Raw genomic sequence first — 25,890 nt, forward strand, 5'->3', positions numbered from 1 at the left:
GTGCGGCATCTTTTTTTCTATATATTTTTTCTGCACATTTTTTCTGCAATTTTCAGTTTACTGTTTTTTTTGTGAGCATATTTTTGTTCAGTCCAATGTAAATATATCTGCTGCAATGGCAATATGTTGCACTGACTTGTTTGGTGAAAAATGTTTTAAAAAAAAGCATGTGTGTGTATCTGCAAATATTTCTGTGCATCTGAAGATTTTCTACAATTTGAACTATTTTAGTATTATGGCAAAGCATACTAAAGATAAGAGTGCTTTTCATTATGCCCAACAGTGTGTAGTTGGTTAGACAAAAATCTGGTAATAGGAATGAAGTGTGTGCCATTTGGTGCAAACGTTTGATTTTGATAATGCTATATGTAGTTTTGGTTGCAGTGCTTCATTTTGCAGGATATATGAGTTATTTTGCAGTTTGGGTGTGTGGTTTTGTGAATTGTGTTAAGTATTTTGATATAACCAGCCTAGTTTGCAAAATTGTGTTTTAGCAATTGGGAAAAACTGTAACAGTACTGACTGCTCAATAGATTTTGACTGGTTGCAGGTTCATATCAACAAAGAACAAGAATTACAGTATCACAGAGACAAAGGACAAGTTTGTGAGATGCAGGGTACAGTACTGTAAAAATAGGGGTACAAGGGGAGGAAGAACAAAAAACTAAATTGCAAAGAGCAAAGCAGAGTAGTAATTTCTGATCAATTTTGAGCTACTATGATAGAACATGTTTTCATTCATCAAAAGACAATGATGGAATAATATGAATATTTTTTTAGATTAAAAATGTACTTCTCCCTGAGAATTGTATGTTTTGAACAATGTGTTTTCTATTTTTCGGTGTATTGTTTACTGACTGCTTGAGAGTGTATATCATTTTGATCACTTTGTTTATCAAAAACTGTTTTGAGGCAAATGTTTCATTTTGCGAGAGGAGTCAGAGGTTATGTAAATAGTGCTTTGAAGATGAGGTTTTGTGTTTAATGTTTTCAGGAAATGGAGCAAGGTTTCAGAAATTGTGTTTTAGCAATTGAGAAAAACTGTAACACTTCAGAGAAGCCCAGAGACGGAATCTTCAAGTCATTTCCTTACCCGTTAATACCTCATTCTCTTTGTTTCTCTCTCCCTTCATTTTGCATCATCATGGTGACACTTTTTGTCTTGAAAGTCTAATATCTTGAAAACTTGACTGCTGACATGAAAAATGTTTTTGGACTGTATCAACAGTGGACTAATGATTAAAAAAAAAATAATGGTTTGCTTTGCAGTCTCAACCTTGTCTCAGCGCAACAATAGGAGAAGGGGCAACGTAAATATTTATGTTTCTACCTAGCTGCCTCCTTCAATTCCCTTATCATCCCTCGCTCAGGATGAGAGGAGAGTAGTGGATATTGACAAAAAAATATTGTGGCAAAGAAATAAACAAAACCTTTCTCGTTGTGACGTGCGTGCCTGCAATGTACCATCACTAAAATACTCATGTTTTGTCATGTCATTGAAATGAGAACTGCTTCGGTTCCACCACAATCAAAAGAAGTGCATCACTAACCCTGTCTGTTTTTTTTTTTTTACTTTTCACTTTGGTGACTCATCATCTTGACTTCTTTCAAATTGAAATGTCAGATTCTACGAGTCATCCTATTATGTGCTGGAGAATAAAATAAGAATCGGCTGCCTTGCTGTGAATATTCACAAACCATAGGCTCAATGTTGCATTATTCTATCAAAGTTATCGTAAGGATTACTTCAAATCTTTCTGTCAAAATCATCTTAATGCACAATGTTATCACTCAGAATTCAAGTTGAGGTCATTTTCGATTACATAAAGCACAAAGGCTGTGCTCTATGCTGTTGGGGCCTTTCAGTCTGAGAACCACACGGGTTGTGTTTTATTTATCACCACAGCAGAATGGTCCAGTGAATGCAGTTCTAAAGCTGAACAGTCTCTGGATGTGTGTGCTGGCTCCGACAGAGTAGCATAGTTCCAGGCAGGCACGCACATCCATCCCCATTTCATCTCCAACAGATAAAAAAAAGCTGGCAAGCGGAGGAAAAAGCAAAGAGACAAAAATAGAGTTCTGTCAGAGTCCCCTCGTATCTCATCTTTCCAGAGGGAGTTTCAAACAAAAAAAGTTGGCTGCTTTGGTATGGCAAACCTTTATTTGGGAATTAGGGAATTAGTATTTTTCCCTGTTAAAGTAAACCAACAAAATGGCCTCCATAGCCTATTCTGGCTGAAGCCACTGAAGTCTCAAGCTGCCTGTTCATCAACCGTAATGAAGATGGTACATTCACAGATGCTCATTATGAAATGCCAAATTGCATTTCCGGTTGACTGTGACAGAATTTAACAGCTCGATGATAGGAAGCCCCAGCTATAGCCGTGGCTATAAGAACCCTTATGAAACACATGGAGCTACCCTAACAGACTTGGAGAGTGAATTGAGTGAATTAACATTGCCTCATCAAAGCTTCATAGCTTTGTTGTTAATTAATTCCACTCATCCTCATACTACACATTCTCAGACGTCTTGAACACACCTTACGGGATGTGACAAGATGGCTGCTGGCAGGATGGAATGTCTCAATTAGCGAATAAGGCAAGGCTGCTCAAAGAGATGGCGGGAATTAATAGGCTCAAGACTTAAGTTTCAAATGACTTTCGGATATTGGACCTAGGCTACTTGCTTACATGCTGGCTATACCGGGCGCACGCACATCACTCACATGTTGATTTTGTCCATCCACACCAGATGCGATCAGGACACGCAGGTTGAAATATCAAAACGAACTCTGAAACACTTATATTAATTTAGGGACAGGTCGAAACGCATGAAACATTCATGGCCATTTAGCTAGCTTGTCCTGGGATATAAACATTGGGTTGTTATTTTACCTGAAATGCACAAGGTCCTCTACTCTGACAATTAATCCACAGATAAAAGAGTAAACCTATTTAGTTTCTAGTAATCTCTCCTCCTTCAACCAACTGGACTGGAGTGTGGACCTCAGCTCATCTTTCAATCACCCACGTGGGTATATGCTCCTAAAAACCAATAAGGAGATGGGAGAGGCAGGACTTGCAGCACATCAAGTGTCAAAAATAGAACCATGTTTTATTTTAGCGTCTGGCTACGCAGATGCTAGTTGATGCGCCCAAGCAGTTTGGATGTAATTATGGAATAACATGTATGTGTACATTTATTTTGCGACGCTCACGCACGTAACGCGAGCAGTGTGGTCAGCATGTTAGAAGCTAAAAACGAGTAAAAACTAAAGGGAGCATAAATGACTTTGTGTTACTGATGTTTTACGGTGTTAAACAGAATGAAACTGGCGGATTAAGAACTGTTTTCTGGCAGGACTGGGATAATGGTGTTATAATTGGTCCTTTGACATTTAGCCGGTGTACACCTCTGACAATGGGCTTTTGGGTGATGATAAATTGGCAGAGAAATGCGTGCAACTCCCAGTTACTTACCCTAAGATGAGAAGCCACTATTGATCTGCATGAGTGTTACCACTGTGCAGGCTGAAGAACGATCTGTTGCCAGCAGGAACAACTAAACACATTTTAGAGTGTATAAAAGACTTGATATTTTACCTACAAAGGTCCAAGCTTATTACAGTTTAATTTATGGCAAAAAAAAATTACAACAGCAGTCTTCACTCACATTTCATTATAGCCTATTTTGTCAATTCACTTTGCAATTGGGCATTTTAACTTCCGGCAAATTGTATTCAGTTCTTCTACAATCCTATTATGCCATATTGTAAAAGCAAACGTATTCTCAATTACCTACTTGGATGAATAGGTAGTGAGTAAGAATAAAAAATACCTGATGCCTGAATTTTTGGGGAAGGTCTGTCATTGTTGAGCCTTAGATACATATTGCCTCTCTTCACTTTCCTATTCTTTAGCTGTACTCCCCTGACAACAGACATGCTGGCAGGATAAGAGGGATTCAGCCTCATGGAAACATAATTTACTCCTAATCTAATGTCTGCAGCTCTGCGGCTGCCACAGCAATATTAAAGAGGCTGTCAACAGAACACCAGCTTATCCTAATTGTCTTGGGCCTCCTGGACCTGACTGTGTGGGGCTCAGTGACCACCCACTAGTGCCCATGGTGGATAACAGAGGCTCGTCTGTCTTATAAAACACAAATGTCAACGTCTGTTTTCCTCTCTGTGTCCGCTTTATAACCTCTTCCATTGCCATTCTATTATGTCCTCTTCCGTTTGAAGTGATTTGCATTTGATGGGAAAGGACTCTTTTCCAGATGTACAGTTCTCTCAGTGTTTGAGGAGTTTATCATTGCATGTATAGCTAAAACATCACCAAATGAGACCCTTAATTAGCCATTTAATTAAGCACAGGTTATGAGGAAGAATGGCTATGTACTCCCTTCAGGGAGTTCTCAGTTCACCACCTACTTATCACCACATTCTTGATGGGATTCTCCTCAGGCTAGAGAAAAGTCTGCTCCCAGAAAACCAACATCGAGTCCTATTTAACGCACACTGTAGTGGTTTGCAGTAGGTGATCATCTAATAGTGGCTAAATTCTTCCTGTCTCATACATCGATAGAGAGTTTCCAGACAGTCTAGAGACCAAGGCCTTTCTTCTCAGACATATTTCAGTGTGAGGCTGCAGTCTGCAGAACCCCTGGGGAAAGAGTGATTGCTTTCACCGTTTAATGATCTCAGGGATATTTTCAGATTTTGGAGGAACAGCGTGTTCTCTCTCTCCTAGCGTCCTGTTTACCGCTTTCTTGCCCAAAGTTGCATTCAGAGAAAACTAACATTGGACAGAGAGACTAGCGATTCTTTCTCAGGAAGCCCACAAACCACACAAAACAATCTATTAAATTTGATCTCAAGAAACACAAAAACCTTTCAGAGAAACTCCCTCTGCGTGGTGGGGATTTTATTTTCATTATCTTGGAGCTTTACCTCCAAAAAATGTCTTACTTGGTCCTTTTCATCTCGCTTTGGGGTAACTAAAGCCACCACGAGGTTGTCCATTTCAAACTGTCATTTTAGTCTTGTACTGAACCTCAGGTTATGTGCATCACTACCACATCATTACCACATATTGTTTTTGTCCAATTAGGATTCAATACAACGATAATGTGGAGGTATGGTTCCGATGCATTCTGAGGGCATGTCCCAGCCAACTGATACATGATCTCTTGACGAAAGATACGAATATTGAATTCTCCACTCTAAAATGTTCTAAACCTATACCTCAGCGCTTCCCAAACTCGGTCCTCGAGACCCCAAGCGGTGCACGTTTTGGTTTTCGCCCTAACACAGTACACAGCTAATTCAAATGTTCAAAGCTTGATGATTAGTTGATTATTTGAATCAGCTGTGTAATGCTAGGGAAAAAAAACAAATGTGGGTGTCTTGAGTTTGGAAACCCTGCTATAGCTAAAGCTGAAATGATTGCAACATGCGACTCACCCTATTAATGTCTATTGTTACATGCTGCAACTCTGACTCACTTCTCACCCTGCCTTCCCTTTCCCCCAGGGAGTGTTTGCACAATCTATATCAGTGCAATGATACTCATTTTTGAAGACACAAGCTCAAGTACATAGTACAAATATTATGAAAATACGAAATAGTGGGGCAATAGGTCTTGAAATTACTGAAATGCTTTCTAAATATATTAACAATCAAATTATAAATGACTTCGTACTTAGTGGAAGTAAAATATTGGCACTATTTTAAAACTGTCAACAGAGGTACCATTCAAATGTGTGCAGACTCATTATAACTTCAACTTTAAGCACACAGGGATTTCGTCCATCTGTGTCCAAGATAAAGTGGTCTTCTTTCAATTCTATGAAATGTAGTATTTTTTCATGTTGAGACCTCTAAATCGGGTTGAGAATATCACAGCGAGATGAATGGCTGGACTCGCTACACTGTCATCATTCAGTTGCTGTCTCGCAAGCTGGGCTCACTCACTTAGAGCAAGAGAATCTATTTGTGCTAGGATAGGCTAGAAAATGTGACACGTCACTTCCTATGCAAATATGGGGTCTGAAACCTGACACTTCAAGTCAGCTCCTTAGAGAGTGGAAACGGAGAGTAGACAGATGGGTCTTTTTGGCATTATAAGGCATGGGAATGTACACCAAATTGTTAGTCGGAACCGGTCCAGAACTGCTCAAAGTCCCCGACATGGGGGACTTTAATGTGCATGTCTGAAATGTAGACTTTCTTGCTGCACTTTGTAAGACCTTGCCCATTAACGAGCCACCACCAGTCTATTAAAGACCAGGGTTAAACATAAGAAAGTGGCTAAGAAGATGGAGGGGCATAATGCCGATTCCGACATCTATTTAGAGCCAAGGTTAGACAGTTTTGGAGTAAAGGTCAGAGTAAGTACCTGGCTACACATTATTCAAAGGGAAATTCCAAATGGCGTAACACAAAAGGGAATCCCCCTCTAATTTGCATATTGTCTGATTAGAGCATTTGGTTGACAGCACGCCACAGGAATATAGACTCAAGTTCTTTAAAGTCATTGTAAGATCCTAGTCTGATTCCAACCATTTTGACAACGAGGTGCATACACCAAGATTAAAGTTAACTTTTCTGTTCTCCCTTGAAGTATTCTCATGGTTGAATTAAGATTTAATGGGTTGCGCTTTTCTTGACTGTTTCACAATAGCGTCTGCTTGCCCTGTCACATGTACGTGGTAATATGTGAAATAACATGTTACCAAAATAGCATGGGCACAATCACATATTATTACACTCTCCCTTTACAAGATGAAGGTGATATAATAAACTGTGACATATCTAAAGACTAATTCGCACATTTTCGCAACTCCAGAAGAACAATGAGAGACCCTTGCACCATTTAATTCCATCCTGGAGCCAAGTCAGGATAAAAGACTTCCCTGATTAGTGATGTATGGAGAGGTACTGTTATTCACTGTTAAAGGAAAACTGTACTCAAAAACTATATGTTGGTATTTTTTTAATTAGTCCACTGTCAGCAGTCAAGTTTTCAAGAAAGCAAAGTGTCACTTGGCACATCATCATGATGATGCAAAAAACTTGACTGCTGACAGACAAAACATTTTGGGGCGGTATCAACAGTGGATTAATGAAAAAAATACCAAAATATAGTTTTTGAGTAGGTTTTTTTTCCAAGCGGTGCACGTTTTGGTTTTCGCCCTAACACAGTACACAGCTGATTCAAATGTTCAAAGCTTGATGATTAGTTGATTATTTGAATCAGCTGTGTAATGCTAGGGAAAAAAAACAAATGTGGGTGTCTTGAGTTTGGAAACCCTGCTATAGCTAAAGCTGAAATGATTGCAACATGCGACTCACCTTATGAATGTCTATTGTTACATGCTGCAACTCTGACTCACTTCTCACCCTGCCTTCCCTTTCCCCCAGGGAGTGTTTGCACAATCTATATCAGTGCAATGATACTCATTTTTGAAGACACAAGCTCAAGTACATAGTACAAATATTATGAAAATACGAAATAGTGGGGCAATAGGTCTTGAAATTACTGAAATGCTTTCTAAATATATTAACAATCAAATTATAAATGACTTCGTACTTAGTGGAAGTAAAATATTGGCACTATTTTAAAACTGTCAACAGAGGTACCATTCAAATGTGTGCAGACTCATTATAACTTCAACTTTAAGCACACAGGGATTTCGTCCATCTGTGTCCAAGATAAAGTGGTCTTCTTTCAATTCTATGAAATGTAGTATTTTTTCATGTTGAGACCTCTAAATCGGGTTGAGAATATCACAGCGAGATGAATGGCTGGACTCGCTACACTGTCATCATTCAGTTGCTGTCTCGCAAGCTGGGCTCACTCACTTAGAGCAAGAGAATCTATTTGTGCTAGGATAGGCTAGAAAATGTGACACGTCACTTCCTATGCAAATATGGGGTCTGAAACCTGACACTTCAAGTCAGCTCCTTAGAGAGTGGAAACGGAGAGTAGACAGATGGGTCTTTTTGGCATTATAAGGCATGGGAATGTACACCAAATTGTTAGTCGGAACCGGTCCAGAACTGCTCAAAGTCCCCGACATGGGGGACTTTAATGTGCATGTCTGAAATGTAGACTTTCTTGCTGCACTTTGTAAGACCTTGCCCATTAACGAGCCACCACCAGTCTATTAAAGACCAGGGTTAAACATAAGAAAGTGGCTAAGAAGATGGAGGGGCATAATGCCGATTCCGACATCTATTTAGAGCCAAGGTTAGACAGTTTTGGAGTAAAGGTCAGAGTAAGTACCTGGCTACACATTATTCAAAGGGAAATTCCAAATGGCGTAACACAAAAGGGAATCCCCCTCTAATTTGCATATTGTCTGATTAGAGCATTTGGTTGACAGCACGCCACAGGAATATAGACTCAAGTTCTTTAAAGTCATTGTAAGATCCTAGTCTGATTCCAACCATTTTGACAACGAGGTGCATACACCAAGATTAAAGTTAACTTTTCTGTTCTCCCTTGAAGTATTCTCATGGTTGAATTAAGATTTAATGGGTTGCGCTTTTCTTGACTGTTTCACAATAGCGTCTGCTTGCCCTGTCACATGTACGTGGTAATATGTGAAATAACATGTTACCAAAATAGCATGGGCACAATCACATATTATTACACTCTCCCTTTACAAGATGAAGGTGATATAATAAACTGTGACATATCTAAAGACTAATTCGCACATTTTCGCAACTCCAGAAGAACAATGAGAGACCCTTGCACCATTTAATTCCATCCTGGAGCCAAGTCAGGATAAAAGACTTCCCTGATTAGTGATGTATGGAGAGGTACTGTTATTCACTGTTAAAGGAAAACTGTACTCAAAAACTATATGTTGGTATTTTTTTAATTAGTCCACTGTCAGCAGTCAAGTTTTCAAGAAAGCAAAGTGTCACTTGGCACATCATCATGATGATGCAAAAAACTTGACTGCTGACAGACAAAACATTTTGGGGCGGTATCAACAGTGGATTAATGAAAAAAATACCAAAATATAGTTTTTGAGTAGGTTTTTTCTTTATGAGCCTTGAGGCACACTTTCAAACTCCCATGTCAATCTACTGTATCACACACATGGCACAACCAAGAACCACATCAACCCTTGTCACATGTGTATCGTTTAAATACACTGCAGGTGGCTAAAGAGATGAATTTGTGCTCTAGATGCACCCTGAACATGAGACACAGTGACAGATGTCATGTCACCGAGCACATATCAACGCAAGCTGTTATTTCAAGTTGATATAAATGCAAGTTGATTATAAATTATTCCTTTGACTTCGATAATCCCACACAATAAGCATACTTCCCTGCGCTCCATGGCCCTTGGTGGGTGTTATCTTAATGAGTTTCTCCTTCAGAGCTAACGTAAGCACAAAATAAATCCATAATAAAGCTTTATTTACCCACACTCCCCTGCTGGGCGGAAGATGATATTAACATGCTTGTGCGCTCTCTGCAGATGTTGGAAGTTTGTGCAGTCTGACTCTCGGAACCTCTTGGGAGACCAGTTCTTTGCCGCCTGCTCCAATTGTAGTAGCAGCTTGCCCATTAACTCGTTTCGCTTAGTTTTCAATACACCAGAAAGATGATCAATAAATTCAGGCCCAGTTATTCAAATCAGTGCCCTTTTCAAATCAATCGTTCCTCATTTCCAGGATCCCATTTCTGACACCAATATGCAACGAATACAGTTGTAAACTATTATCCCAGTAAATGTACAGTATTTTTCAGATAATGTAACAACGGCGTGTTCAGGGGGTGGCCCAGGCCTTGCAAAATAAATATCAGCCCCTGCAGAGAAGCATGAGATTGAACTTCACTCAACTTTCTGGAGTTTTCCCCATTAGTTGACAGTCTCAATGTATCCCTTTACTGTGGCAATTGTGATCGAATCAATACAATATTAGCCACTTGCAATGCAACATACCGAAACAAATCAAACTATGCAAGACTTGGTATGCTAAACTATACTTGGTATGCAAGAGATTTTATTGTAGGCAGAACGCATCGGAGTAGATTCTATTGCGCTAACAGGCACGACTCAGGCCTGTACTCGACACAGACCGATGAGCAATAACCAATCAGAGCTGCAGTAGGCCTATATGCAAATAGGCCATTGCCATATATGGATCTGTACTGTTGGACTGTTTTTACAGCATGAGCGGTCATGAGTAGATGAGCTTGTTTTGAGATCAAAGCGAGAGCTATATTGTAGCGACGTGTGCACATTTGTATATTTGTTCATATCCTTTGCTAGTTAGTGAGTTATTAGCCTAGTTATAGATAATTTGTAGTCAGCAATGGGGGACTGGTTGCTTCTTATAAGACCATAAAACATGCATTTCACAGCTAAAGAGCTTTTTTTTGTTTTTTCTTAAAGCGGCAGTGTTGCATTTTGAGACAGGCTTGATTAAGCTAAGTAGCCAATAGGCAGAGGGTGGCATAATTCGTCTGATTCCATGTAATAATGGTGTGGGAATAATGATGCATTTTATTTTGTAAACATTTTTTGTCACCTCCTTGTCTGAAGGACAAGCAGATAAACAGGTTAATGTCAAACCCTGCATGTATTTTTCAACTCTCATGCAATGTAGGCCTACAGTACATTGAACACCAACATTGACTGCTACTGTAGGCTGAACAATAGAACAGCTATTTCCATGTTAAAATGTTATGGGAGGCATTTTCCATTGTTTTTGATGGTAGGTCCTACATTGTGGTCAAATAGCCACTTACTACTACTTTTTTTTTTACCACCTACTAAAACTAATTTAAAGATGTTACAGCGCCAGTGTTCACAGTAAACGCGTGCCAGAAGTTTCAAAAAGCTTAAACAAATTTGACAGAATATTGGCCATGACCCCCCCCCCCCCCCCCCGGATAGACACGAATGAGAAATAATTGTATACGTTGGGTTATTTTTGTATTGTTCAAATTTTTGGGGAAGCCTGGTTTCCCTTGGCATCGATCAATACACACCACTTTGTAGGCTGAATGTCATTACACATGGTTTTTATAATGTCGGTTTCCATTCAAATGACGAGTACACATTGCACTGTTCAGATGTAGATTCATTTTGGAGTAGACGAACGTGCGCAGGTAACCTATTTTTAAGTGATTTGTTTGACAATCAGATGAAAACATCATGACTGGTTGTGTTCATGACACATTAAAAGGTAATTCATTTTTACAGTTAAATGATGTCTTTACTATAAAGCCCATAAATTAGGAGGTCCCCTTAAAACATTTTAGACCCCCCGAATTTCACAGGATAATTCTCACTCTGGGTGGCACTCTGAAATGTTATGTGCCCCAACATGACCACCCCATTCAAAATGTTCTGGACACGCCACTGGAATGTAAGAAACAAAGTGTTGATCAACTTGCCAAGGGATATCTCACACTGCTTCCTCAAAACATTGGTGATAAAACATTCATTATATTTTCCCCTAAACACAGTAGAGCTTAACAGCAAGGTTTTATCTGTTTGTTTTTGCCAGGCTTTCACACTTCAAATCAGACATTACAAAACCTTCCCCTCCCAGTAGAATATGATTAGTGGTGAAGGGAGCTAGTTCTCTAGGCTCAAAGACAATTGATCTAAACAACTACAGTTTATGCTTCAAAGCAACAAGTAGGTTTGACTGCCCTTCCTTCAAGGCATACCCCGGTTTCTCTACATCACCACTGAAATACAATGTCTCAAACCCTACGTAATGCCATCACACACACACAGTATAATCCACTATTCATGAGCATTCATATCATTGCAAATCTATTTCGGACGGAGCTCAAAACTGCGCATTTCTAAGGAAAGTGTTTCCTCCCAGTCGATCCAGATGGTCCAAGAGCTCATAGCCAGCCATCACTCAGTCTCCAAGCTGGAATTATGCAGCGAATTTAAATTCTGCAAACAGGTTTTAATTCTTAATTTAGATATTAATTAGATTCCTGCAACTTGGCAAGGGTGTGTTATTTCCCTGACGCTGTTCTCAGGATCATTATTGGTCTCGTTTGCTCGGGTTCTGCTCGTCAGAAGAAAATACGCTTAATTTAATAACAGGGTTGAGACGAGTTCATTTAGACAAATCGCTCCCAGTGTCTGAATAATGAGGTTATGTGCAATGCAGAAATCAAGAGCTAAAATTTGCATGGGAAAATGGCATCCTGTAATATGGTTTACATTGTTTTTGGTAGTGGGCCCCCTCTGATGATAAAAAAATCTGACTGAATGTGACTTTAACAATTTTCAATTAAAAACATTCTGCCAGTTGTCTTTATGGAAAGTTGATTGAACTGTATGGAATTCTATGTCAGTGTTATGGGACAGTGTTGTAGAGGCATTTCATCAGGATGCTTTAAGTTTGACCTAATACCCGGTCTTGTGTTGTCATGATTAATGTCTACATCCGCGGTAGTGTTTGTCTGTGATTATATGATTTCACAATGTAAACATTAACGTATAGCTGAGGAAGGTAAACTAGGTTCTGTTTAAATAACTGAATTCCAAGGCTGTTAGTAAAGGCCTGTCAGTGAGTTTAATTTGAATTGAGTTGAGATTTGAATAGGAAATGAGAGTGCCTTTTCAAAGAGCACAGACCAGAATAGGGAAAAAAAGTAAGAGCTAGGGACTGTTCTGTCGTATAGACATTTTCCAACATTATATAACCAACCCAAATATCTCGGTTTTTGACGGAATTTGCGGTTACAACGCCACAGGGTATTTCATATCATTTTAGCAATACACAAAACATGTTTTTTTGTGAGTTTCAAGAAACACAAACAGAAGGAAGGCTGAGTCACATTCTCTTCATTCGTTCCTCCATCCTGTTTACCTGGCTTTCATATAAACACTCTTTCATTATTTCTCTCTTGCTTTCTCTCTCTTCTTCTCTCTTTTATCTCTCCCTAGTGCACTCCCATTGTCGGCCATGGATTCGTGCTGGACAAGTACAAGTGCCAATGCAGGAGAGGCTTCTACCACCCAAGCAGAGTGGCACTCAACGGTTTCACAAGTAGGTTTGCGGTTTCCCTACCCAGCAACATGTGGCATCTGTTCCCTCCTCTCTGATTTCAATCACCTTATTTTAGCTATTGCAGCAGATGTGTGTGACGGAACAACATGGAAATCAAGGAGCACCTGTGCATTCGTTTTCATTGATATTGGTTTGGCATCATGATTATTTTTTTCATGTAGGTTTAATAAGTGATTATAAAATCCCTGTTTTGTTGTTGATATTGTTCAAATCAAATTCAAATCAAATTTATTTATATAGCCCTTCTTACATCAGCTGATATCTCAAAGGGCTGTACAGAAACCCAGCCTAAAACCCCAAACAGCAAGCAATGCAGGTGTAGAAGCACGGTGGCTAGGAAAAACTCCCTAGAAAGGCCGAAACCTAGGAAGAAACCTAGAGAGGAACCAGGCTATGAGGGGTGGCCTGTCCTCTTCTGGCTGTGCCGGGTGGAGATTATAACAGAACATGGCCAAGATGTTCAAATGTTCATAAATGACCAGCATGGTCAAATAATAACAATCACAGTAGTTGTCGAGGGTGCAACAGGTCAGCACCTCAGGAGTAAATGTCAGTTGGCTTTTCATAGCCGATCATTGAGAGTATCTCTACCGCTCCTGCTGTCTCTAGAGAGTTGAAAACAGCAGGTCTGGGACAGGTAGCACATCCGGTGAACAGGTCAAGGTTCCATAGCCGCAGGCAGAACAGTTGAAACTGGAGCAGCAGCACGGCCAGGTGGACTGGGACAGCGAGGAGTCATCATGCCAGGTAGTCCTGAGGCATGGTCCTAGGGCTCAGGTCCTCCGAGAGAGATAAAGAAATAAAGAGAGAATCAGAGAGAGCATACTTAAATTCACACAGGACACTGGAGAAATACTCCAGATATAACAGACTGACCCTAGCACCCCGACACAAACTACTGCAGCATATATACTGGAGGTTGAGGCAGGAGGGGTCAGGAGACACTGTGGCCCCATCCGATGATAGCCCCGGACAGGGCCAAACAGGCAGGATATAACCCCACCCACTTTGCCAAAGCACAGCCTCCACACCACTAGAGGGATATCTTCAACCACCAACTTACCATCCTGAGACAAGGCCAAGTATAGCCCACAAAGATCTCTGCCACGGCACAACCCAAGGGGGGGCACCAACCCAGACAGGAAGATCAGTCAGTGACTCAACCCACTCAAGTGATGCACCGCTCCTAGGGACGGCATGGAAGAGCACCAGTAAGCCAGTGACTCGGCCCTTGTAATAGGGTTAGAGGCAGAGAATCCCAGTGGAGAGAGGGGAACCGGCTAGGCAGAGACAGCAAGGGCGGTTCGTTGCTCCAGTGCCTTTCCGTTCACCTTCACACTCCTAAGCCAGACTACACTCAATCATAGGATCTACTGAAGAGATCTTCAATAAAGACTTAAAGGTTGAGACCGAGTCTGCGTCTTTCACATGGGTAGGCTGACCATTCCATAAAAATGGAGCTCTATAGGAGAAACCCCTGCCTCCAGCTGTTTGCTTAGAAATTCTAGGGACAATTAGGAGGCCTGCATCTTGTGACTGTAGCATACGTGTGGGTATGTACGGCAGGATCAAATCGGAAAGATAGATAGGAGCAAGCCCATGTAATGCTTTGTAGGTTAGCAGTAAAACCTTGAAATCAGCCCTTGCCTTAACAGGAAGCCAGTGTAGCACTGTAGTAATATGATAAAATGTTGGTGTTCTAGTCAAGATTCTAGCAGCCGTATTTAGTACTAACTGAAGTTTATTTAGTGCTTTATCCGAGTAGCCGGAAAGTAGAGCTTTGCAGTAGTCTAACCTAGAAGTAACAAATCATTTTTCTGCATCAATTTTGGACAGAAAATGTCTGATCTTTGCAATGTTACGCAGATGGAAAAAAGCTGTCCTTGAAACAATCTTGATATGTTCGTCAAAAGAGAGATCAGGGTCCAGAGTAACGCCGAGGTCCTTCACAGTTTTATTTGAGACGACTGTACAACCATCAAGGTTAATTGTCAGATTCAACAGAAGATCTCTTTGTTTCTTGGAACCTAGAACAAGCATCTCTGTTTTGTCCGAGTTTAAAAGTAGAAAGTTTGCAGCCATCCACTTCCTTATGTCTGAAACACAGGCTTCCAGCGAGGGCAATTTTGGGGCTTCACCGTGTTTCATTGAAATGTACAGCTGTGTGTCATCCGCATAGCAGTGAAAGTTAACATTATGTTTCAAATGACATCCCCAAGAGGTAAAATATATAGTGAATACAATAGTGGTCCTAAAACGGAACCTTGAGGAACACCGAAATTTACAGTTGATTTGTCAGAGGACAAACCATTCACATAGACAAACTGATATCTTTCCGACAGATAAGATCTAAACCAGGCCTAAACTTGTCCGTGTAGACCAATTTGGGTTTCCAATCTCTCCAAAAGAATGTGGTGATCGATGGTATCAATAGCAGCACTAAGGTCTAGGAGCACGAGGACAGATGCATGACGCCATTAAAAGGTAATTTACCACCTTCACAAGTGCAGTCTCAGTGCTATGATGGGGTCTAAAACCAGACTGAAGCATTTCGTATACATTATTTGTATTCAGGGAGGAAGGGAGTTGCTGCGCAACAGCTTTTTCTAACTTATTTGAGAGGAATGGGAGATTCGATATAGGCCGATAGTTTTTTATATTTTCTGGGTCAAGGTTTGACTTTTTCAAGAGAGGCTTTATTACTGCCATTTTTAGTGAGTTTGGTACACATCCGGTGGATAGAGAGCTGTTTATTATGTTCAACAGAGGGCCAAGCACAGGAAGCAGCTCTTTCAGTAGTTTAGTTGGAATAGGGTCCAGTATGCAGCTTGAAGGTTTAGACGCCATGATTATTTTCATCATTGTGTCAAGAGATATAGTACTAAAACACTTGAGTGTCGCCCTTGATCCTAGGTCCTGACAGAGTTGTGCAGACTGAGGACAACTGAGCTTTGGAGGAATACGCAGATTTAAAGAGGAGTCCATAATTTGCTTTCTAATGATCATGATCTTTTCCTCAAAGAAGTTCATGAATTTATTACTGCTGAAGTGAAAGTCATCCTCAGTCATGCTGCTTTTTAGTTTGCTTTACCACAGTATCAAAAATACATTTTGGATTGTTCTTATTTTCCTCAATTAGGTTGGAAAAATAGGATGATCGAGCAGCAGTGAGGGCTCTTCGATACTGCACGGTACTGTCTTTCCAAGCTAGTCGGAAGACTTCCAGTTTGGTGTGGCGCCATTTCCGTTCCAAATTTCTGGAAGCTTGCTTCAGAGCTCGGGTATTTTCTGTATACCAGGGAGCTAGTTTCTTATGACAAATGTTTTTAGGGTTGCAACTGCATCTAGGGTATTGCGCAAGGTTACATTGAGTTCCTCAGTTAGGTGGTTAACTGATTTTTGTCCACTGACGTCCTTGGGTAGGCAGAGGGAGTCTGGAAGGGCATCAAGGAATCTTTGGGTTGTCTGAGAATTTATAGCACGACTTTTGATGTTCCTTGGTTGGGGTCTGAGCAGATTATTTGTTGCGATTGCAAATGTAATAAAATGGTGGTACGATAGTCCAGTATTATGAGGAAAAGTATTAAGATCCACAACATTTATTCCATGGGACAAAACTAGGTCCAGAGTAGCACTGTGGCAGTGAGTAGGTCCGGAGACAGTGGCAGACTCCATAATTTGCTAATAAATTCATTAAAAATCCTACAATGTGATTTTCTGGAATTTTTTTTCTCATTTTGTCTGTCATAGTTGAAGTGTACCTATGATGAAAATTACAGGCCTCTCTCATATTTTTAAGTGGGAGAACTTGCACAATTGGTGGCTGACTAAATACCTTTTTGACCCACTGTATATGGCCCAGGAGGCCTGTAAACAGTAGCTATAAAAAGTGATTGAGTAGGCTGCATAGATTTCATGACTAGAAGCTCAAAAGACGAAAACATAGTTGTTTTTTTTTGTAAATTGAAATTTGCTATCGTAAATATTAGCAACTCCTCCGCCTTGGCGGGATGCGCGGGGGTCACTAGTGGTCACTAGTGTAACCAGGAGGTGAGGCCTCATTTAACATAGTACATTCATCAGGCTTAAGCCATGTTTCAGTCAGGCCAATCACATCAAGATTATGATCAGTGATTAGTTAATTGACTATAACTGACTTGGAAGTGAGGGATCTAACATTAAGTAGCCCTATTTTGAGATGTGGGGTATCACAATCTCTTTTAATAATGGCAGGAATAGAGGAGGTCTTTATTCTAGTAAGATTGCTAAGGTGAACACCACTATGTTTAGTTTTGCCCAACCTAGGTCGAGGTACAGACACGTCTCAATGGGGATAGCTGAGCTTACTACACTGATTGTGCTAGTGGCAGACTCCACTAAGCTGGCAGACTGGCTAACAGCCTGCTGCCTGGCCTGCACCCTATTTCATTGTGGAGCTAAGGGAGTTAGAGCCCTGTCTATGTTTGTTAGTAAGATGAGAGCACCCCCCCAGCTAGGATGGAGTCCATCACTCCTCAACAGGCCAGGCTTGGTCCTGTTTGTGGGTGAGTCCCAGAAAGAGGGCCAATTATCTACAAATTCTAACTTTTGGGACGGGCAAAAAACAGTTTTCAACCAGCGATTGAGTTGTGAGACTCTGCTGTAGAGCTCATCACTCTCCCTAACGGGGAGGGGGCCAGAGACAATTACTCGATGCCAACACATCTTTCCAGCTGATTTACATAACAATATCCCAATACTCTCTACACTCGCCAGTTTTAGCTTTAGCCAGCACCATCTTCAGATTAGCCTTAACGTCGGTAACCCTGCCCCTGGTAAACAGTGTATGATCGTTGGATGATTCGTTTTAAGGCTAATACTACGGGTAATGGAGTCGCCAATGACTAGGGTTTTCAATTTGTCAGAGCTAATGGTGGGAGCGGCGTCTCAGACCCCGTAATGGGAGGAGTAGAGACCAGAGAAGGCTCGGCCTCAGACTCCGACTCACTGCTTAATGGGGAGAACCGGTTGAAGGTTTCTGTCGGCTGAATGAGTGACACTGGTTTAGCATTCCTACAGCATTTCCCTCCAGAAGCCATGAGAAAGTTATCCGGATGCAGGGACCGTACGAGGGGATTTATACTACTATCTGAACTTACTGGTGGCACAGATGCTGTTTCATCCTTTCCTACACTGAAATTACCCTTGCCTAACGATTGCGTCTGAAGCTGGGCTTGCAGCACAGCTATCCTCGCCGTAAGGCGATCGTTCTCCTGTATATTATGAGTCCAGCGACTGCAATTAGAAGGCATCATGTTAATGTTACTACTTAGCTTCGGCTGTTGGAGGTCTTGACGAACCATGTCCAGATAAAGCGTCCGGAGTGAGAAAGTTGAATGAAAAAAAAGTTGAGTGAGGGAAAAACTAAAAATATTAACGGTAATTAAAAAGTAAAAACTGTAATGTTGTCAGGTAGCAAAGTAAGGTTAGCAACAAAACACACAGCAGCACGTAAGCAAGTCTGCAAGTTGTGACCGGAAATGACACCACCTCACTAACTCTGTCATTGTTAATTTGCAGTTTGTAGGATACTAGTCTGCTAGGTTGGTTGGGGGGATGAAAGAATGGATGGAATGGTGATGGATGGAACGATGGTAGAATTATTTTATTTTTGATTCCTATGTACAAATACCTTGGATGACTTTGCAAGCACAGACGTAGGTTAGCACCAGGGCATATGGAGTAAAGTATTAGTATGTATACAGTCCTTTTCATAAAATGTCTTAGACAGCACCCCTGGGGATGTGACAGCCTTATTGGAATGCAATGGGAGACTTGAAAGTAGCATTGAGGGGTAAAAGTCATCTTCAAAAGCCCACAAACACGTCATTAAAAAAATATTTGAAATGCATCTCTCCGGCTTAGTTTGGATTGTAGGAGAGATGCTCATTTCCACTTCCACTGAATTGACCTGCCACTGTTATTCTTCACAACCCGATTTCATGTATTGTTGTTTCCCAGAAACTATCAAGACAAAAAAGAAATAAAGCATTAAGTAAAAACTGGCGGGGAGAAGGTCTCATCTTCCATGGCATGGCAAACCCCATGAATTTAGATGCTGACAAAAAGTGGAATGATTTCCTTTAATATTTCTTTGATTAGTCAATGATTTTTCTTAATTTTACTCATATAAGAGAGTTCATATAAGAGGGTGTCTATGTATAAATATGATTAGCAACTCTCAGACAGAAATCTAAGATTCCAAAAGGGTTCTTTGGCTGTCCCTCTAGGTTTCTACCTGGAACCAAAAGTGTTCTACCTTCCTCCTGTGGAAGGCTACCCGAAACGTTTGACCCAAGTTAAACAAGGCAATGCTACCAAATACTATTTGAGTGTATTGTATGTAGAGTGTATTCAATTCTGACCCACTGGGAATGTGATGAAAGAAATAAAAGCTGAAATAAATAATTCTCTCTACTATTATTCTGACATTTCACATTCTTAAAATAAAGTGGTGATCCTAACTAACCAAAGACAGGGAATTTTATTAGGATTACATTTCAGGAATTGTGAAAAACTGAGTTTAAATGTATTTGGCTATGGTGTATGTAAACTTCCGACTACAACTGTATGTGCTGATGACACTGTTGTTGTAAGTGAGCCTGAACAATGATTTGGGTTGTGTACCTATTCAAAGTAGCCTACCACCAATTTGGCTATATCAATCTTTTGGTAAATTTCACCTCACCTGAAAGTTGTGAAGCTTAAAGGGGCACTTAATAGCTTTTTTAACCTTTAACCTCTACATATGGGAAAATAGCAAACTGTCAACAAACAAAAAAAAATCCCAAGAAAACTACCCCCTTTTATTTCAACAGGGGGAGTTTTCAGACAGAAGTTTCCAGAACATCTATCAAATCAATTCAAATCAAACTGTATTTGTCACATGCACATAGACCTTACGTGAAATGCTTACCTACAAGCCCTTAACCAACAAAGGAGTTCTATAGAAGAGTTAAGAAAATATTTACCAAATAAACTAAAGTTTATTTTTTTTTTAAATAACACATTAAAATAACAATAATAAAGCTATGTACAGGGGGTAACGGTACTGAGTCAATGTGCGGGGAAACAGGTTAATTGAGGTAATATGTACATGTAGGTAGGGGTGAAGTGGCTATGCATAGATAATGAACAGCGAGTAGCAGCAGTGTACAAAACAAATGGGGTGGTCAATGTAAATAGTCCGGTGTCCATTTGATTCATTGTTCAGCGCTCTTATGGCTTGGGGGTATAAGCTGCTAAGGAGCCTTTGGGTCCTAGACTTGGCGCTCCGGCACCGCTTGCCGTGCGGTAGCAGAGAAAACAGTCTATGTATAACTTGTGTGACTGGAGTGTCTGACAATTTTTTGGGCTTTCCTCTGACACCGCTTATTATATAGGTCCTGGATGGTAGGAAGCTTGGCCCCAGGGATGTACTGGGCCGTACTCACTACCCTTTGTAGCGCCTTACTATGCCGAGCAGGTGCCATACGAGGCGGTGATACAACAGGTCAGGATGCTCTGGATGGTGCAGCTGGATAATCTTTTGAGGATCTGGGGACCCATGCCAAATCTTTTCAGTCTCCTGAGGGGGAAAAGGTGTTGCCATGCCCTCTTCACGACTGTCTTGGTGTGTTTGGAGCTTGATAGTTTGTTGGTGATGTGAACACCAAGGAACTTGATACTCTCGACCCACTCCACTACAGCCCCATCAATGTTAATGCCTGTTTGGCCTGCCTTTTCCTGTAGTCCACGATCATGCATCGACACACAAAATCAAATCAAGTTATATTTGTCACATACACATAGTTAGCAGATGTTAATGCGAGTGTAGCGAAAAGATTGTGCGTCTAGTTCCGACAATGCAGTAATAACCAACGAGTAATCTAATCTAACAATTCCAAAACTACTACCTTATACACACAAGTGTAAAGGGAAAAAGAATATGTACATAAAGCTATGTGAATGAGTGATGGTACAGAACTGCATAGGCAAGATGCAGTAGATGGTATCGAGTACAGTATATACAGTGGGGCAAAAAAGTATTTAGTCAGCCACCAATTGTGCAAGTTCTCCCACTTAAAAAGATGAGAGAGGCCTGTAATTTGCATCATAGGTACACTTCAACTATGACAGACAAAATGCGAAAAAAAATCTAGAAAATCACATTGTAGGATTTTTTATGAATTTATTAGCAAATTATGGTGGAAAATAAATACCCTTTGTTGGCAATGACAGAGGTCAAACGTTTTCTGTAAGTCTTCACAAGGTTTTCACACACTGTTGCTGGTATTTTGGCCCATTCCTCCGTGCAGATCTCCTCTAGAGCAGTGATGTTTTGGGGCTGTTGCTGGGCAACACAGACTTTCAAATCCCTCCAAAGATTTTGTATGGAATTGAGATCTGGAGACTGGCTAGGCCACCTCAGGACCTTGAAATGCTTCTTAAGAAACCACTCTTTCGTTTTTTTGGGCGGTGTGTTTGGGATCATTGTCATGCTGAAAGACCCAGCTATGTTTCATCTTCAATGCCCTTGCTGATGGAAGGGGGTTTTCACTCAAAATCTCACGATACGATCTCACGATCTCACCATTCATTATTTTCTTTACACGGATCATTCGTCCTGGTCCCTTTGCAGAAAAACAGCCCCAAAGCATCATGTCTCCACCCCCATGCTTCACAGTAGGTATGGTGTTCTTTGGATGCAACTCAGCATTCTTTGTCCTCCAAACACGACGAGTTGAGTTTTTACCAAAAAGTTATATTTTGGTTTCATCTGACCATATGACATTCTCCCAATCTTCTTCTGGATCATCCAAATGCTCTCTAGCAAACTTCAGACGGGCCTGGACATGTACTGGCTTAAGCAGGGGGACACGTCTGGCACTGCAGGATTTGAGTCCCTGGCGGCGTAGTGTGTTACTGATGGTAGGCTTTGTTACTTTGGTCCCAGCTCTCTGCATGTCATTCACTAGGTCCCCCCGTTTTGGTTCTGGAATTTTTGCTCACCGTTCTTGTGATCATTTTGACCCCACGGGGTGAGATCTTGCGTGGAGCCCCAGATCGAGGGAGATTATCAGTGGTCTTGTTTGTCTTCCATTTCCTAATATTTGCTCTCACAGTTGATTTCTTCAAACCAAGCTGCTTACCTATTGCAGATTCAGTCTTCCCAGCCTGGTGCAGGTCTACAATTGTGTTTCTGGTGTCCTTTGACAGCTCTTTGGTCTTGGCCATAGTGGAGTTTGGAGTGTGACTGTTTGAGGTTGTGGACAGGTGTCTTTTATACTGATAACAAGTTCAAACAGGTGCCATTAATACAGGTAACGAGTGGAGGACAGAGGAGCCTCTTAAAGAAGTTACAGGTCTGTGAGAGCCAGAAATCTTGCTTGTTTGTAGCTGACCAAATACTTATTTTCCACCATAATTTGCAAATAAATTCATAAAAAATCCTACAATGTTATTTTCTGGGGTTTCTTCTCTCATTTTGTCTGTCATAGTTGAAGTGTACCTATGATGAAAATTAAAGGCCTCTCTCATCTTTTTAAGTGGGAGAACTTGCACAATTGGTGGCTGACTAAATCATTTTTTGCCCCACTGTACATATGAGATGAGTAATGTAGGGTATGTAAACAAAGTGGCATAGTTTAAAGTGGCTAGTGATACATGTATTACATAAAGATGCAGTAGATGATATAGAGTACAGTATATACATATACATTTGAGATGAGTAATGTAGGGTATGTAAACATTATACTAAGTAGCATTGTTTAAAGTGGCTAGTGATATATTTTTACATCAATTTCCATCAATTTCCATTATTAAAGTGGCTGGAGTTGAGTCAGTGTGTTGGCAGCAGCCACTCAATGTTAGTGGTGGCTGTTTAACAGTCTGATGGCCTTGAGATAGAAGCTGTTTTTCAGTCTCTCGGTCCCTGCTTTGATGCACCTGTATTGACCTCGCCTTCTGGATGATAGCGGGGTGAACAGGCAGTGGCTCGGGTGGTTGTTGTCCTTGATGATCTTTATGGCCTTCCTGTGACATCGGGTGGTGTTGGTGTCCTGGAGGACAGGTAGTTTGCCCCCGGTGATGCGTTGTGCAGACCTCACTACCCTCTGGAGAGCCTTATGATTGTGGGCGGAGCAGTTGCCGTACCAGGCGGTGATACAGCCCGACAGGATGCTCTTGATTGTGCATCTGTAGAAGTTTGTGAGTGCCTTTGGTGACAAGCCGAATTTCTTCAGCCTCCTGAGGTTGAAGAGGCGCTGTCTGTGTGGGTGGACCAATTCAGTTTGTCCGTGATGTGTACGCCGAGGAACTTAAAACTTACTACCCTCTCCACTACTGTTCTGTCGATGTTGATAGGGGGGTGCTCCCTCTGCTGTTTCCTGAAGTCCACAATCTTCGCCTTTGTTTTGTTGACGTTGAGTGTGAGGTTATTTTCCTGACACCACACTCCAAGGGCCCTCACCTCCTCCCTGTAGGCCGTCTCGTCATTGTTGGTAATCAAGCCTACCACTGTAGTGTCGTCCGCAAACTTGATGATTGAGTTGGAGGCGTGCATGGCCACGCAGTCGTGGGTGAACAGGGAGTATAGGAGAGGGCTCAGAACAGTGTTGAGGATCAGGGGGGTGAAGATGTTGTTACCTACCCTCACCACTTGGGTGCGGCCTGTCATGAAGTACCCAGTTGCAGTACCCAGTTGCACAGGGTGGGGTCAAGACCCAGGGTCTTGATGACGAGTTTGGATGGTACTATGGTGTTAAATGCTGAGCTGTAGTCGATGAACAGCATTCTCACATAGGTATTCCTCTTGTCCAGATGGGTTATGGCAGTGTGCAGTGTGGTTGCAATTGCGTCGTCTGTGGACCTATTTGGGCGTTAAGCAAATTGGAGTGGGTCTAGGGTGTCAGGTAGGGTGGAGGTGATATGGTCCTTGACTAGTCTCTCAAAGCACTTCATGATGACGGAAGTGAGTGCTATGGGGCGGTAGTCGTTTTGCTCAGTTACCTTAGCTTTCTTGGGAACAGGGACAATGGTGGCCCTCTTGAAGCATGTGGGAACAGCAGACTGGGATAAGGATTGATTGAATATGTCCATAAACATACCAGCCAGCTGGTCTGCGCATGCTCTGAGGACGCGGCTGGGGATGCCGTCTGGTCAGCAGTGTTAAGCAAGCATTAACACACGAGAGACTGTGCGTTGCCAGGGAATTTCCGCGCAAAGCACTGTCTGGAGTGTGTTAATGCACTTATAAAACGTATCCCAACATTTTATTTGAGAGAATTTCCTCTGAAAAGTACAATTTTTCTCCAAAAGGATAGCATTTTGTTGTTGCGAGAGTGTGGTTAACCTAACATATCCCCCACCACTGCTCTAACTGTTGCCATGTCACTACGCCACATAGAGCAAGTCACCCCATTATGCAGATGATTACAGAACAATACTATTATTGGCCTCAGTCAGCCTCAGTAGTAATCTCATAACTGCAACATACCCACTTGACTAGCCAGCTATATAGCACTAGCAGGGAAAATGTGCTGCCTCTTTCTCTCTGTTGGTTGTTATGGAAGCTGGCTAATGTCACTTCACTTAGCTAGCAACCTAACGTTACAGCAGAGTCATAAAGAGACTCGACAGCTGGAATGAGAACAAACTCTATCTGCCTAGCTAGTAATGCAATGACTGCTATACAGTTGAAGTCGGAAGTTTTTCAACAACTCCACAAATTCATTGTTAACAAACTATAGTTTTGGGCAAGTCGGTTAGGACCTCTACTTTGTGCATGACACAAGTCATTTTCCCAACAACGCAGCCGTCATACGTCTCAGGAAGGAGATGCGTTCTGTCTCCTAGAGATGAATGTACTTTGGTGCGAAAAGGGAATGTAAATCCCAGAACAACAGCAAAGGACCTTGTGAAGATGCTGGAGGAAACCGTTACAAAAGTATCTATATCCACAGTAAAATGCGTCCTATATCAACATAACCTGAAAGGCCGCTCAGCAAGGAAGAAGCCACTGATCCAGAACCGCCATAAAAAAGCCCGACTACGGTTTGCAACTGCACATGGGGACAAAGATTGTAATTTTTTGAGAAATGTCCTCTGGGTTATAACATTGTTATGTTTGGAGGAGAAAGGGGGATGCTTGCAAGCCGAAGAACACCATCACAACCGTGAAGCACGAGCATCGTGTTGTGGGGGTGCTTTGCTGCAGGAGGGACTGGTGCTCTTCACAAAATAGATGGAGTCATGAGGAGGAAAATTGTGTGGATATATTGAAGCAATATCTCAAGACATCAGTCAGGAAGTTAAAGATTGGTCGCAAATGGGTCTTGCAAATGGACAATGACCCCAAGCATACTTCCAAAGTTGTGGCAAAATGGCTTAAGGACAACAAAGTCAAAGTATTGGAGTGGCCTTCACAAAGCCCTGACATCAATCCTATGGAAAATTTGTGGGCAGAACTGAAAAAGCATGTGTGAGTAAGGAGACCTACAAACCTGACTCAGTTACACCAGCTCTGTCAGGAGGAATGGGCCAAAATTCACCCAACTTATTGTGGGAAGCTTGTGGAAGGCTACCCGAAATGTTTGATCCAAGTTAAACAATTTAAAGGCAATGCTACCAAATACTAATTGAGTGTATGTAAACTTCTGACCCACTGGGGATGTGATGAAAGAAAAAAAAGCTGAAATAAATCATTCACTCTACTATTATTCTGACATTTCACATTCTTAAAATAAAGTGGTGATCCTAACTGACCTACGATGGAATTATTACTCTAT

The 25,890-nt window shown here is 41.3% G+C and overlaps 1 protein-coding gene across 1 annotated transcript in view; it reads left to right on the forward strand.

The window, feature by feature from the left end:
• Nucleotides 1-25,890, forward strand: part of LOC139387445 (metabotropic glycine receptor-like) — a 114,366-nt gene that overhangs the window by 35,847 nt on the left and 52,629 nt on the right. The window contains exon 3 of the mRNA XM_071133627.1: nucleotides 12,961-13,063. Within this exon, the coding sequence (XP_070989728.1) occupies nucleotides 12,961-13,063 (103 nt within the window). The remainder of the gene's footprint in view (nucleotides 1-12,960; nucleotides 13,064-25,890) is intronic.

This window comes from Oncorhynchus clarkii, chromosome 28 (assembly GCF_045791955.1).
Source record: "Oncorhynchus clarkii lewisi isolate Uvic-CL-2024 chromosome 28, UVic_Ocla_1.0, whole genome shotgun sequence".
Lineage (NCBI taxonomy): Eukaryota > Metazoa > Chordata > Actinopteri > Salmoniformes > Salmonidae > Oncorhynchus > Oncorhynchus clarkii.